We start from the raw sequence: 13282 nt of genomic DNA, 5'->3' as shown, positions 1-13282 counted from the left end.
ACATAATACCTGTTTTGTGGAGATCTTCATTGCTGAAATAACAGTGGGTTCCTAGGGAAAAAAGCCAGAGTGTTAAAATATAAAATAAGCTCTCTAAACATAAACATTCTGCTAGAAGATATTTGCCCAACCTAGAAACCCTGAAATTAAAGAAGACATTCTGTAGAAACAGTGCTTTTCGTCTTATGCAGTAGAATAGTTTATAGCTGTGAGTTAGCACGCTTTTATATATCTGGGTGCATCTTTGATTGTTGATTGTAGGTATATCATCACTTTTCATTATTATAACAGCTTCATTGTGATTACTTTGTTACTAGTTTCACATCTTGAAATCAATTTCTACACTTAATATTAAAATGACATTGAAAGAACCTCCTAAGTAATACGAAAATAATAATGTCTGTATCTAAATACATAGACACTACATACTAAAGGTGATAATGCCGAAATAAGCAACACATTTTAACCCTGTGAAGGTGGAAAATCCATTCCTGTGAAATTTTACTAATAAGAACAAGCCTTAATCCCAAGAATAATCATCTTGACCACACCATGCTATTCACATACAAAGAAGTTAGTCATATTTGCAGAACAGGGAGTTAAAACTAGCAAGAGGTTTTTTGAACCCTGGAATATCCATTATTTAATCACCCAAATGGGTCACCAGAAGAGTTACTGCTCTCCTAGCTAAGTCTACTCTCTGTTATACTTATCTGTAGCAAGCAGATGACCAAAAAAAAAAAAAAAATAAAAAAAAATAAAAAAAATCTACTTTCTGACATGGCAAACTGTAGGAAATTTTTAACAGAATAAGTATACTTAGTTCTGACTAAAAGACTGTTGCACATTTTAGGCTCAGCTACTTCAATGCATTTTAATTCTGAGATTAAAAAAAGTGGCATAATTAATTAATTAAAAGTGGCATAATTTGGTTATGAAGTGTACGAGTCAGTTCTGTATGCACTTTATTCCATCTAAAAATCTGCTATTGATCCTACACGCCATACTTTTGATTATGTAAATTAATAAATTCCTTAATAAGCTTCTACACTCATTTATCCTGGGAGAATTTGATATGAGTCAGCGGATGTTAAGCATATGGACTTGCCTTTACAAAAGGGTTAACAGACCTTATATTAGAAAGTATCAGTTAAGTGTAACATTTGAATGAACATTGAACTCATTAGTTTGTTTGCTCAGCTGTTCAGAGAAAGATTGCACAAATGGGGTTAAAAGAGGCATTTGTTATCAATGTAACAGATACAGAAGACTTTCTGTTTCGTGTAATTATAAATGAAAAGCATTATAATTGGGCCATTGCAGTTTAAGCATCAAAATGCATTCTTTATGATGTATGTAGACTCTTTAGTATTGCTAGGAAACTTACATTTGGTTAAGGTATATGTAAAATCTGTTGCAAATTCCCTATTTAAAGATTCATATCTTATGCATACAAATTCTGTTTATTCCACTGAACTATGTTAATGCCCTCCTTAAGGCTTAAATACATGCCAAAGGAGATAAATGAGCTTTCAAGTAAATCAGAACATGAAAATCCTTTTGTGTAATGAATAAAGACACATGTAAAGTAAAATACCAGATTTTAATTTGCCATTAACCACTCTACTTCTGTAAAGCCTTTCTGAAATAAAACTTCCACTCCATTTATTTTCTTTCTTTCTTTTTATATTTCTCAGATCTCCTTTAGCTTGGCACTTCTACTTGATTTAGGGAAGAGACTCATACATTATCAACAATTGCCAAATTACCCTGCATTAATGGAATGACTTTTGTGTGTATAAAAAAAGGAAAAAAAGCTGGGACCCACAAATTACTTGTCTCATTTTCTCCTCATAGTTTCTACTTTATTTTTCTGTTAGGAAAATATAAAAAGGAAGAAAGAAAAAAAAGCAACCCACATTTCTGGCCTCAAAACTACATGGATTGCAAAAACAGAGACTTTTTTTAGTGGTATCTTGTGCTCAAAGCAGTGTTTTCTGTGCAAGATTGATACCGGTAAATGCAAGATTGTCCATAAGAAAAAAAATAGAGATAATATTGAAAATAATAATAAAAAGATATACAAGCTCTGTTTAGATATATTGTGTCTGTTCAGAAACAAAAGATAAAGGGATGGCAACTGAGTATGATGAGGACGTGTTGGTCCTGAAGCAGGAACATGTGAGATGGGGCTCTCCAAGCACACCAGCATTATCTTCACTCTGTCAGACTAACCTCATGCTCTCAGCTAGCTACCAAATGCCCCAAAGCCTGGAGACTGTGAAATGGTGCAGTAAACCAGCACTGACAAAAAGTATAACGTGGGGAATGTAAAGATTCCTTGTTGTGTACAAAATACAAGACATCCCTGGTTTCTGTCCAAAAAGTGTTTGAAAGCTTTACTCAGCCTTGACTTGCCAGAGTGCCTATGGGATGCCTTAGTTTTTAAGTAACTTAGGAAAAATGGAAGACACTGATTTTCAAAAACAACTACCAAAGATTAGAAGCTGTTTATGATGTCCTGTGTCAAATCATGATAATGAGACCCTAAAGTCACCTTTGAAAATATAACTACTTTCTTTGTTTCCCAGATTGTTAGACATTCTATGATTCTATGATTCGAGTTTTGTGATCACTCTTTTCCCTAAAGTATCCTCCTAGTTACATTATGCTGATAGTCTGAATAGTGTTGGGTTGATGCATCTGTAATATTCATGTACTGCACATCTCTGTGGGAGAAAACAGACAGGCATTATTCCCAGACTTGCACAGATATATATTTATCTACAGCATGAAATAACTAAGATTCAGAGATACAATTTTTTTCTTCTTTAAACCACAAAACAAGAGCCCAGAATTCCATTTTTTTTATCATTAACCTCCGGCTAGCACTGGAAGTTTCAAGGTTTATTTTGACTAGTGTCTGGGTCTCTAAATGACGAGCTAATTAGAGGGTTATGCCTGGCTATTCCTTGGCTAGACTACAAGAAGTTTAGTTTGCAGCTGTCCATAGAGAAATCTACAACCTGACACTTGAAATTTAGCTGCACTTACCCGAAAGACCGTCATTTCTTCCAGCAAGACTTCCTCTAATTCATGCCAAGTCTCCTTAGGAATTGAAACCACTTTAAGAACCGTTCCAATATCTTGAAAAGGAAAAAAAAAAAAAAAAAAAAAAGAAAAGAAAAGAAAAGGAGTTTTCAGGTGCTTAAGATGCATATGTCAGTTTCAGAGCAGCCAGTTTCTTGTAGTGTGTGATTATTTCACATGAAAAGATTATTAAGCTACATATCTCTGAGCACTTGCTGTTCAAAGTACAAACTGCTATTTAAAATAACCTTGAAAACCAATGAATTTCAGTAGGATGTTCCATTGAAGTCTTTCAATTATCAAAATGCAACAAAGATGATAAATGCCACTATAGATATTAAAGAATGAAAAGAACTGAAATAGTATTTAAGTGACAGTATAAAATGACAGATGTTTCAGTCATGTCATTGAGGAAGGAACTGCACTAAATTTACCCAGGCATGTTTTATTGGCCATTTTAAATATGAAGTTTGTCACTCTTAAAATACGTGTGAAGATTCTGTCAGAAAGCTCAGTATGGAAATAAAAACATCTGGAGAAATGTTGCTAGATGAAGCTGTTAGATCTCTTAAGTACATGTGATCTTCCCCATGTCAAACAAAGTACCTAAGACGTATAAGCCCCTTAAGGCATCTATATTTCTCTGTGTGTTCGATACTGGATTTTGCTGAAGGGTAAAAAGCAATACAACTTGTGTCATCTGTTTAGAAATAGGTGTGTGCCAGCACTTTAATACCATATCCATTCACATTCTTGGAGTTTTGCAATTGGCTTTAACACAAAAAAAAGTCAACACTTGAAAGTCCAGAGCTACAGCCTTTGGTTTTGTGAATATCGTTGGGACATGAGACCACCTCTGTTAAACAGCTTATGCATCTTCTATTTATTTGTTTGTATCCACAAATCGAATTTTCAGGGAACAACAACAACAAAAAAGAATCATTTCCAGGTTGATGCATATCACTGCAGACTCTCTGAAATGCAAAAACTCTATATGTGTCTTTTCTTTTAAACCAGCCAAACGTAGTGCCATGTAAATATATTATAGGAATAACAAGTATGTCCCTGAGGAATTTTCATGTTGAACATCCGGTAACAGTAATATTTTAGGAAAATACAGGGTATTTTAAATTGATAAAATTCTCAAAGTAACAGAACTAAGGTCAACATTCTCAAAACAACAATATTTTTAACACTTGATTACACAAAATCAAACCATATTTTGCATTTATATCTTTGTGTGTGTTAGTTACTTCTGATTAAAAAGATGACAACTCACCACTTCTGTATTGAAAAGACATATAAGTTTGAAACTAATAGATTACACAGGTTGAAAAAGTTTTTATAAGGTGACTAACTCGAAAGCTGTTGATTTCATGGGAAAATTGAGGTATTTCAAATTCTTTGCATGAATTTGGATTAAAATATTCTAGAAATCCTAGTATATCTTGTAGAACTGAGCTTTACATTTTTCCAGCTGCTCCCCCTTAAGCTGATGTTGGTTTCTTTCTAAGTACACATTTTTTTAAAAACAGAATTTTTTTTTTTCCAATATATATATATATCACTGTTTTCTTTAATTAGTGACATATTTATGGATTCTTTTTTGAAACCAGTTATTTCTTAAAACAACAACAAAGCAAAGCTTTCTTTTTATTTAGGCAGCTACATGTACAAACTAAGCTAGTAAAATACACAAGATAAGTTATTCTGGAAGTGGTTTTCATTATGGTTACTGCTGCTAATTGAATATATTTAATTCAAAAAATATTGAGAACAATGCAGAACAAATGTGAACTTTAGAACAAGAAGAAAACAACCCTGCATTTCTACAACAGAGTAACTCAGAACAACAGATTATTTAAAGTTAGTTATATTTGTAATTTAATGGATGAGTTAATTTCCTTAATTATACCGATAATTGATAACTGTGGTTCTGAGGAAAACACATTATACAGGTAAAAAAAGAGAACTCTGACCTAATAAATAAAACAGTGTAGTAATGTACTATGACTGTATTCTGTGTTGGACTATCTCCTCAGCCACAATCCATCAAATGCCATATTCTAGAAATAAAGGGGGATTTTTGATAAAACAGCACAAGGGAAACTGTGGAGCCTGAGTGGGCTCTGAGCAGACATGAGTTCCCCGCATAATGTTGTTTTGAAAAAAAGTCTGACTTTTAAGTGGATCTTGCAACAATTACAGTCGCCTAATGCTGGAGAAAGCCTCTGAGGTCAAAGATACACTGTGTTAATCACTACAGCAACTCTGGTCAGGCCACAGGTACCAAAGTGGGGTGTTATCTGAGTGCTCAATCAAGTTTTACAGAGTAGTATTTCAAACAATTTCACACAAACGGAATCAGGCTTCTCCTTTAGGATCAATAAGCTCTGCTCAGTAAGATAAGATTACTGTTATTAATTTGCTTTACTGACAGATGTACCTTGACTGTGCCAAATAATCCCAAACATCAGACACTCAGGATATGCATTAAGTGCATATCTTAAATCCTGTTTTTTTCTGATAGGATTTCAACATGTCGATATGATATTATTTCCATTGTGAAACACACTGGTACAATCACAGTGGGAAAGAAACTGCTCAGCTAAAGATTTCACCCACAGGAAAGGAAAATGTGACCACACTGGGTGCCTATTAATTATGTTGTCTTCAATTATCATCAGTTATTCAATGAAAAGGAAAAAAAAAATTCTTCAACAGACTGAACTTCAGCAGCATGTGGGAATAATGTAGAATGCTGCAACAGCAATGGGAAAATACAGAGAAATGTATCTAATCTGATGGGACAGGCATGCACAGAAAAATCCACTCATACACCAGAGAGCTTAAATCTGGCTTTTTCATAGGTTCAGATCATCAAGTGGGAAACTGGACTGTGACTAGAGGCCCTAATCTACTCCCCAAGCTGTTCTTTACTTGGGGAATAGGCAATACATGCTGATTCTGTATCTGGTTCTGGTGACTTTGATCAGCCGGCTCAGTGTAGCTTTCTGGAAGCAGGCAGCCAGGGCCTCAGTTCTGCCCCTTCTCCTCTTCCCCTGCATGGAAGATGCCCTGTCCTCATTCTGAAAACCACAGTAAGGATAGTGAGCATGGGGTGTCTTTTGTGCCCTAGCTCCAAGCATGCCCTGTTTTGTCCCATGAGGGTATAACCTTCTGCTGGAAAAAGAACAGCTTCTATGGGCAAAAGTAATATTTCAAGAAATAATAACACTCTGCACTTACAATGCTGGGGTTTTGGTGCAGAAATCTCTTCTGGCAAGTGCAAGTAATAATCTTTCAATACTTTTCTTACAGTTCTTGGGCACGACTATCAGCAAGGTTGGACTGGATCCAGAGCACTTACCACGCACCTGAATATTAGTGGTTTAGGGAATTAAGTGAGTGTCTAAATTCCAACTCAAAGGCAAGAGCTAGATACCACTGAGGCTCTTACAGAGGGACACTTTGCTTGACTAATTTAGATATGAACCACTATACATAAAGGTAACTATCCAAAAGCTATAGCTCAGGTTTATGCACATTTTCCTGTACTGTCTGAAAAATGACAGGAGCTTCTGCATAACTATTCATCTTACTCTAATAAGTCTCGAGGAAAGTACAATGTATCTCTCTCTGGAAGTACTTATCTCTTTCTGTTGCAAAAGCCGAGGTGTCTTTCTTAAAATGAATGCCAAACTGTGGTGAGGTAAATGCCACCTCTTGTGCTTAAGATGTATATATAAATGACCTCCTTATGTTTGTTCAGCATCATACCCTGGGTGCTGAAGGGCTTGTTCCCTCACATTGAAGCCAAGGGGAGTATTGCCATTATTTTTTTTATTTTTTTTGAGCTGAATCAGGTCATAGAAGACTTGTTGAAAAGCACAAAACTCTGCCAATTGTGGATGGCATTGAAGTCTCTAATGTGTGACAGAAAATAGGTGTTGCATAAAATTGTATGAAACTACTTTTCAAAGTTTTATGCAAGAACATATTGTAGCATTGGTACTCTAATAACTCAGTTCACAGCTTTAAAGAGCTGGAATGCTTTCTGCAGAGCTGCATTTCCTGCAGTAAATGTTCTGAATTGCTATGCATGCACTGTGTTTGGTATACAAAGCTTCACCAGCTCTCAGTTTACTCATAATACATTTCAGGCACCACCATGAAAGAGACCTTGAGATTTATTGCTTTGGAAATCTGACCCCAGGTCTAGTGCACCAGAACTGTACCCAAAGCAAGTCAGAAATTGGACTGTTATAAGACAGACACTCAGACAGGTATTTTTTTTACTACAGCTGAAAAGAAACAGTGAGGTTTTGGTTTGACTTGTTTTGACTTCATGATGCCAATGTCTAATTACTAGCAATTATGTTCAATAGAAGCTTAAAATACTTTTATTCAACATAACTGAAACATCAGCCAACTGATAGAAAATCTTCAAAGGAGTAGATCCACCAACTGCTAGTCAGCATAGTTCTGAAGCCCTGAATGTAGAGAATGGCAGATCAGTTAACTTCTGGCCACTCTTATTTCTCATCATCATCTCTCTAGAAAAAAATGTATTTTCTGAGTGCATATTTCCACTTTTATAAAATACTCAAGCTATATGGCTCTGCAAATGCTTTGGAAAGGATATCACATTCCTATTTGAATACCAGCTCTTCTGAAAATGTTTTGCATGTGTCATATATCTTCATTTTAAGTAAAATGATGCACTTTTCTAGATAAAGAGCTGGGCATCTTAAGGCAATACTTTAAAGGCACACAAGACATTTTCCATACCTGGATACTTGCCTCATTTATGTTAATATGTCTTATGCCAAACTTCAAAATAGGTACCTCAAAACCTGCATTTTAATACTAAATTATAATTAAGAAGGCAAGATATTTCTAATAAAATTCCCTAATAACAGTAGTTGAAAAGACAGTGGTTTGATCTTAATCCAGTTGGCAATGCTCCTGAAGAATTAAGCTACGCATGCCATGGCCTGAACCTCTCACAGTGAATGTAGGTAACAAATACCTCCCCACACATGCAGCTTTGAGTCTTGCCCCAAGTTTTCACAGACAAACATTGGAACATAAACCCGTGTTCTGTCTTTCAGAACGTGAGATTTTATCTGATCTACATCTCCGTAATGCCTGAAGGAGCATACAGTGTAGAGTCAAAACTTCTCACCTGTGCCAATGAACATCACATCATATTGGCCATCTTCTGCATCTACTCGATCTACTACTATCTGTGTGAACTGATAATCCACATCCGTTTTGATCATAATTGGACGATTATTGATGGGGAATACTGGGTTGTACATGGCTGGATGACTTCTTGCAAATGTTATAACTTCATCGGGAAGGTCCTTGGTGGAGTCAAAGCCTCCAAATGTTTTACTGGGACACTGGAAATAAAAAAGAAAATGTTTTACATTTCATTACCAATAATTACAAACATATTAGAAATCCATTTCATTACAATCATCCCAACTATTCAAACATGACAAGAGATCTAAGTGTTTCATGACAGACAGCGACAGTTAATTGTGCTACTAAAAGTCTCTGACTTTTTTTCTTCTTTATTCAGTTTGGATTTAAAACAATATGGTTAACAGAATGTAAATGATCCTCATACATAATTTTTCTTACTACTATGCAAAAGCTGCAAAAGTTACTACAGTGAAAAAGGTTTTTTAGTAATTTACAGATTATTATTAAACTTTAATTGGCAGAAAGAAGAAAACTTGAATTATCTAAAATCATTCAAAATGAGACAAGCAATTTCAGTATTTAGTTAGGAATACAACAGAAAATTTATTAAATATGTCACCACCTTAGTTTGAAAGTATTGTCTTCAGAAGTTGACGGGAAATGAATTCCTCTCCTAGGAAACAAACCTTACATGCTGAGACAACTCCCTGCTCTACTGACTTTTCAAACTCCTGCTTGTCTCAACAAGCCTGTGTCATCCATGTAGTCCCAATAACATGGACCCTGTTACACTAAATCAAATCGAATGAGTCATGTCCTAAGTGTATCTCTTTTCACTGATTCTAAAGAAATCCTCTTCTGAGCATTGCTTCTCATACTGTCCCTGTGAACAGTTAGGTGAAACAGCTCTTGCCAAAGAACTGAAATAACTCCTCACTGTTGTGTTCTGTGCAGTAGTGGAAAACTTGGGGTTCACCTGGTATTAAGTTCATCCCCATGAGGTAATACAGCAAAGAGTCCCTTTGCCCCCTTATATATCAGTGGGTGGGCCAGATAGTTCTGCCTTTAACCTTTGAAAAGCAGAGAATTAGCTGCTCACATTCTCTCAATGTGAGGAAAATTTAGAGACGGAGGAGAGGTAAGACCATGTATTTGGTATTCACAAAATTATTCCTCCACTTTCAATTACCACGCATCCCCATGAGGAGACTTGAGGACTCTGGTTATTCACCACTGCTTGCCCTCATCTCTTCTGTAGAATTGGTAAATATGTTATGAACAATTAAAGATTACTTTAAAATAAAGATTAATAGTATGTGTTAGTAATGTGTAATGGATAAAGACAATGAACCACATTGGCATTAAATCACTGGTCCAGAGACACAGCAAAGTTGGTGTCTCCCACTCCTAATATCTTCAGGTTCCTATTTAAGACATAGAACACTCTGAAAGCCAGTTGACAATAACTATATTGTCATTTGAACCTGAAATATAACCAGCTGGTGTTAAAACAACCTAGATAATTTGCCCTTTATATCCACGTATGGAATATCTTCCAATTAAATTAAAAGCCTAGAGGACAACATCTTATTAACCAAGATTCTGGACCATGCAGGATGCTCAGCAGAAGAAATCAATTGTCTTTGCTATCACCTTGATTCAAATTATTAATAATTCATCAGAAATTAAATTAGAAAATCAATGTTGTCTAAAGGAGTAGCTGATCTATTCAGCAAAGGGACACTTCCAGCATGGACATATAAAGTGTAAATTGTCCCTTTTTGGCATAGTTGTTAGTAAGCAAATTCCCACATTCTATTACATTACACGGTATGGAAAGGAGGAAGGGAGGGAGCAGGAAAAAGAAAGCAAGTTAGTTATCTCCTTTATTGTCTCGACATTTTTCATCCTTTTTATTATATATTCTTTCTCTCTTGTACAGAAGTGTTATCAAGAGAAAATCAGATAGGCTTTTTGCAATTGTTGGCTGAACCACTGTCTGTCTCAAAAATCATGTTTAAAATTCTGCACTTCAATTTTAAATTTGCTTTGCATCTCAATTAATATTCTAACTACAGTTCAATACTAATTACTCAGATTAATTAGATTATATATGTAAAGTTTTATAATCACTACATAAGAACTAGATATTGTTAATTGCAGCTGGGCAAACACTGAAAAAAACAGTAAATGAATATTCATTTTAATTTTAAATAAATGAATTTCAGCTGTGTTTCAATTGCTTGAATATTTATTTTCTGGCTCATTTTCTAACATAGGATTTTAGTTGCAGCTATGTTGACCAAGATACATTCTATGCAGAAAAGCCATCAAACTAGAATTAGTGTCATAATTCTGCGTGCTTAAATGAGACTCCCCATTCTGAGAGCCAGATTACTCTTTGGATCCTCTGCTTTTCTGAGCATAAAAAGAATGACAGTAACTTTGTGTCTTTACATTTAACACTTAGATTGCATTACCTGAACTAGGCTGTGGCTCACATTCATCCCACCCCACTTCAGGAAACTGACTGAGATGAAATCAAACTTTCATTGTTATAACTCCCTCCCTTTGAAATGGAGTGAAGTAGGCACCATCAGCAGTTGAGATTTAACCCATCCATAGTCCAAACTGCTTGCAGAGGAATCCCAACTCACATAAAGTCAAAGCTGAAAGGCAAGGCAAGGCAAGGCAAAGATGTCCTGAGGAGCAAAGGCCTGTCATGTTTACTTGTGTTATGGTTACAAATCCAGGCTGCACCACAAAGACATTATCCTTGATGTTAATGACAGGGCTGCTTTTCATATTAGCGGGTCTAGGTCAAACTAATTGGCAAAGCACTTCATCAGAATTCATGTTTCTATACTTCATCAATCCCACTGATAGCAAGGAAGTAGAAAGTTTACAGGTACCAAAAGATAGGCATGAATACAAATATCCTGAAAAAGTTTGGAGGAATGAGCTTAATCTTGGATTCAGGCAGAGTCCAAGAACTCTTGCATTTAACATCTACTTCCAATTGCTGGTCCCCAGTAAACTATGTCAGGGGGTTTGATCACTCACAAGGAGGTAACTAGGCTATACCTTAACTGGACTATAAGAATAAATAAGGATATATTTTACTTTGTTTCATAAAGAAACTTCAAAAACCTTTCTTCTCTATTCTCAACTGGTCTTCAAAGCCATAGCAAATGCACCTAGTTTTATCACTTTCAAAATGAAAAGCTTCTTTTCAGCCAGAAATGTCTCTCTTTTTAAAATTCAGTTTTAACTTACTAATAGATCAAAATTATTTTAGCAAATGTGACGGAAAAAAAAAAAAAAAGTATTTTTCAAAGTGGTAGACACCAGGATTAGAGTCAATGGCCATAAGCTAGGAGAAACTGATGGCCTCAGCCACTCTTTAATGGACATAATTTACAGTGCATGGCCTCTTGCCCCACGTGGTATTACTCCAGGGCTACATAGAATTCTATAATTTGGGATCACATTGGCCCTCAGGCAAGAAAAATGTTTACAATGACAACTAAACGTCTTAGCACTTTGTGAATCTTAGTATATTATAGTGAAATTGTAAGAATTAAAATCCATTCTGAGAAAGTAGCTAAAAAAAAAAAAAAAAAGACAACAATTTAATTGTATTTCCCTACTTTGGCAAAATATCTGGTGGCTTAGGTCACTTAGCCACTCAAAGGCTAGATTAGAGTCCCTACTTTTCTGCTTGTTCTTGAGAATCTGATCAAGTTATTCTTCTCCCATATGGATTTCAGTTCAAGACCCTCAGACAAATCTAGGAATAACCCACAGGCTCAGAGGAAGGCAGAGCTGTGTTTCCAGTCATTAGGGCAAATGAGTTGTGCATTCAGAATATCAACAGAGATGCATCTGATCTTTGATGGGGAATGAATGCAACAGAAGCCACTGTGCAACAGTCAGTTCTTATCTCGGTCTAATTTTGTGACAAAAACATGTAACATTCTTCTTTGTCTGTAGTTTTACATAATATCTATTACTTGGTTTTGTTTAGAAAGGTTAATCAATACTGGAATCAAAGAGGAATACAGATATACAGAATAAAGAACAATAACTTATTAAGACCGTCAGACTGAAAAGAAGATAGCATTAGCTATACAAGAAATACCCAAAATACCGACTTATTCACATTTTCCACACAGAAGTTAAAGAATACACTTTCAACAAAAACCAAAACAAAGCAAAATAAAACACAACACTGACATATCAGCATTAACTACAGCAATTAAAAAAAAAAGGTACAGCATCAAATGAGAAATGAAACCTCTACTATGCTGCAGAGCTTGTATTTTAATTCTGAAAAAAATTAGGAATCCCTTTAGCAGTTGTAGTGAGGGAGTGAGGAATGCTGAGGAATCTGGCTGTCAGGGAGCCACTGTTTTCTTTTACTTAGGAAGTAATTTTCATTAGACTAAGCATATATTGTGTCTAACTGTTGGAGCTCAGTTGAAAGATCAGGTTTGAAAGAAAAATTTTAAAATATACCAGACAAAAGTAGAAAACATGATGATTTAAAAAAAAATAATTAAAGTTAATTGTTTTATTTTTTGCTTTATATTTAAGATATTTTCTATTTATTTTTAAAAATTTTATTTATATTTAAGGACTTTTAAAGGAATATTACACACAGGTGTATTATTTACATCTGCATGTTTATATATATACGCATGTGTGCACATACATTTACTCTTCAGCAATGGTATTTCAGAACTTAAATGAGCCTAGCTGATTTATAATAGCTAAGGATCTACCCCAGTGTTTACAGTTAATACTTTTATCATAATGTCCTATCTTCTTAGACTATTGATAATTTCAGAAGCAGTTAAGTATCTCTACAACGTAATGTAATCAGTTGGGAGTTGTAAATACAGACATTTTATACACACTGATATTTTAGTCATTTATAAAGAGAAACAGGTAGAAGCACAGATTTTTAAAAATGCCA

At 35.1% G+C, this 13282-nt stretch overlaps 1 protein-coding gene across 1 annotated transcript in view; it reads right to left on the bottom strand.

The window, feature by feature from the left end:
- Window positions 1-13282, bottom strand: part of SEMA3A (sema domain, immunoglobulin domain (Ig), short basic domain, secreted, (semaphorin) 3A) — a 99029-nt gene that overhangs the window by 19211 nt on the left and 66536 nt on the right. Inside the window, exons 8-10 of the mRNA XM_008935756.1 lie at window positions 8279-8498; window positions 3055-3146; window positions 10-51 (exon numbers count right to left, since the gene is read on the bottom strand). Coding sequence (XP_008934004.1) covers window positions 10-51; window positions 3055-3146; window positions 8279-8498 — 354 coding nt within the window. The remainder of the gene's footprint in view (window positions 1-9; window positions 52-3054; window positions 3147-8278; window positions 8499-13282) is intronic.

This window comes from Merops nubicus, unplaced genomic scaffold, assembly GCF_000691845.1.
Source record: "Merops nubicus isolate BGI_N331 unplaced genomic scaffold, ASM69184v1 scaffold13862, whole genome shotgun sequence".
NCBI lineage: Eukaryota > Metazoa > Chordata > Aves > Coraciiformes > Meropidae > Merops > Merops nubicus.
This window is presented reverse-complemented; position numbering and strand designations above follow the sequence as displayed.